The following is a 3,065-nucleotide window of genomic DNA, read 5'->3' as shown; positions in this document are numbered from 1 at the left end:
TCACAACTAGCTAGGCCTATAAACGAATGAACTGTTCACAAACAGTTCAACAGGAAATTCATTTATTTATTAAACAAAATAACATGAACAAAAAATTTGTGTTCGGTTAATTAATCGAACGGACATGAACATATGTTTCGTTCATTCATTTATGTTCGTGAACGTTCGTTTAATTATGTTTGTTTATATTTTTGTTCGTTTACATATTAATAGAAAATAATTAAATACTATATAGATAACTCGTCTACTTAATGGTTGTTTATTATTTTTTATTTAAGTGTGTTCATTTATATATGTTTATTTTGTTTGTGTTCATTTACATGTGTTCATACATTTATGTCGGCTTATTTTGTGTATGTTCATTTACATGTTCATATATGTTTGTTTATATTTGTTCAATTATGTTCGCGAACTGTTCGTTTAGATTTTAAAGAAACGAACATAAACGAATACATTCATTTTTTTAAAAACGAACGTGAACACAAAATATGTATTCGATTAAGTGTTTCTGTTTGTTTAAAGTTAAATGAACGAACACGAACATGTATTTATTCGTGTCCGTTCAGTTCATTTACATGCCTACACACAACTAAGTGGTGTAGTGGTGTTCCCCTTGTTTTGGGCTAGGTTTCCTCTCCACAACATGACGACTACACGTGGTCTTAGTGAAATCTTTCTAACCTTTCGGATTAAAACAAGTTTGAAACTTGGTTTTTATTATATATTATATAATATTTTCCATGATATTATAATATATATGGTTTTTTATTTTGTGCAAAAACCGATGTGTTACCGCTATTTAACAAAAATGTCGGTATCAAACGCATCATCTCTCAATATCTTAATATCCAAAACACTTCAGATGCTTTCTACATGATTCCGTTCACACAACATTAATCTCTATTATATATCAAACACATTACACCTCTTTGGTTCATGCACCATCATAATTATTTAAGCTAACAAAATGGATAATATAGCAGATTACTCCGAGTACTCAAACAACCATTTCAATAATACCAACTTCAACATGTTCCAACCCGATTTCATGCCCGAACCCGATCTCGAAAGCCTCATTTTCGCCATACAAAACGAGACCACAAACCCGGTTGAGAACTTCTGTTTGGATTATGAGTGCAATAACCTTACCGGTTCATGTACACAACTTCAACCGCCAATGTATGGTCACAATGACGCCGTTCTCAGTGTTATTGGTACTGACATTGGCGGTTTTGGGGTGATGGGTCCGAACCTGGATCAGGTTTGGACCCAGGAAATGGAGGATGTGAAGGATTATGATGTTTTTGGTGAGGATGACTCGTCGGAGACTGCCACGAGTGGTAAGCTGGAAACCACGAGGCGGATGAGTGGCGGTGGTCCGAAGGGAGATCGAACGAGGACTTTGATTTCCGAGCGGAAGAGGAGAAGCGGGATGAAGGAGAAGCTCTACGCGTTGCGCTCATTGGTACCGAATATCACCAAGGTAAAATTATTTTAGTTTTTGTTTTATAACAAGTCCGACTTTATATAAATCTGACTTAGGCTAAAGACGTGGTTCCCAAATTAATAATAGGAACCACATCTTTAGCCAGACTTAACATTTGTTTAGATTATAAAGTCGGACTTGAGTTTTATATGGTATGGAAAGGACAAAATATAGATTTTTTTTTCTTATGTAGATGGACAAAGCTTCTATAGTCGGGGATGCAGCACGATACATACAAGATCTTCAAACACAAGCGAGGGATTTAAGGTCGGAGATTGCAACAATTGAAGCAGCTAAAAACCCGAAAATTTCATCTCAAGATTCAAAAACGCGTCATGTTTCAAACTCGGTGCCACTTACGAAGAATATATCAAAGGTTAGATATAAATCTAAATACTTTTTATTTTAGTTTTTGTATCTTACATTTCAAGATTTGGTTAAACATGTTTAAGATTTTTGTTCTTTTTGTACCATATTTAGTTGGACATGTTTCAAGTGGAGGAAAGAGGATATTATGTGCGATTAGTTTGCAACAAAGGACGAGGTGTCGCTGTGTCACTACACAAAGCACTTGAGTCGATTACTAGCTTTCAAGTCCAAAATTCGAATTTAGTGACTGATGGTGACAACTTTGTACTCAGGTTCACCTTAAATGTAAGAACTTAACTTCATATTACGCTACGAAACTCTTTTTCATTTTTTTAGGTTGTTAGTGTTTATGTGTATAATTTACAAGCTTCTGTTTGTAGATTTGACATAAACCTACCGAATTTGAAGCTATGGCTTTCAAGTGCTTTCCTCAACCAGGGTTTCGAATTCAACACACTTCCGTCACCTTGACTCGACCCGAGGAAAATGAGATGATCCATAAAATAAAACAATATGTTTGTGTATAAATTTGTACTGAAGGAATTGAGCCTTATTTCACATTTTTGTTTGCTTAACATGATATGTTTTGAACAAAAAGAAAAGACCCTACAAGCAGTCTTCTAGGCTTGTATATATATACTAGTTTGAGGCCCGTGTATTACACGGGTAATTGATGAAAAATCTAAACTTTAACCATTAAGTTAAATACATTCAACACATTGATCATATATTGTTAATACAATTACAATTAACATTAAAATTACAGAAATTAGATAACTAAGATTACACAAATATGTTAAAAATAAGTAAAAACTTCCTTTTACACTATACATTTGTGATTGTATTAGCAGATATACATTGTTTATTAAAAGTCAAAATCTTTAGTCCATGTCTGTTTGTAACTCTTAATAAGGTAACATATAGGTCTGCTTATAAATCTTGATATAGCCACGTATAGTTGTTTGTGTGACAAAAAAGGTTCTCCAAATATATACCAACTCTAGATAAATGAGAATATATCCATGAGATTATTAAAAAAATATATACACACACATAAATATCATAGATTTTAATCAATTAATATGATGTCATTTGAGAAAATCTACTCATGTTTATCAAAAAAAAAAACATTATCCCAAAAATCATATACATACACTTTGATGTTATAATCATCTTTAGAATCTTAGAATTTGAAATTGATTGATCATGA

General features: G+C 32.8%; 1 protein-coding gene across 1 annotated transcript; it reads left to right on the top strand.

Moving 5' to 3' along the window:
- Positions 1 to 820: 820 nt before the first annotated feature.
- LOC143567917 (transcription factor FER-LIKE IRON DEFICIENCY-INDUCED TRANSCRIPTION FACTOR-like) lies at positions 821 to 2,326 on the top strand. The gene is made up of 4 exons (XM_077054194.1): positions 821 to 1,483; positions 1,680 to 1,862; positions 1,967 to 2,140; positions 2,192 to 2,326. The coding sequence occupies exons 1-4, from the start codon at positions 968 to 970 to the stop codon at positions 2,324 to 2,326; spliced, it is 1,008 nt and encodes a 335-aa protein (XP_076910309.1). The 5' UTR covers positions 821 to 967.
- The last annotated feature ends 739 nt before the right edge of the window (positions 2,327 to 3,065 follow it).

The sequence above is a fragment of the Bidens hawaiensis genome, unplaced genomic scaffold (assembly GCF_021521415.1).
Source record: "Bidens hawaiensis isolate Kalapana, Puna unplaced genomic scaffold, B.hawaiensis_p1.1 tig00023712_1, whole genome shotgun sequence".
NCBI classification, from domain to species: domain Eukaryota; kingdom Viridiplantae; phylum Streptophyta; class Magnoliopsida; order Asterales; family Asteraceae; genus Bidens; species Bidens hawaiensis.
The sequence above is the reverse complement of the archived record's forward strand: the minus strand, read 5'-3'. Positions and strand labels throughout refer to the sequence as shown.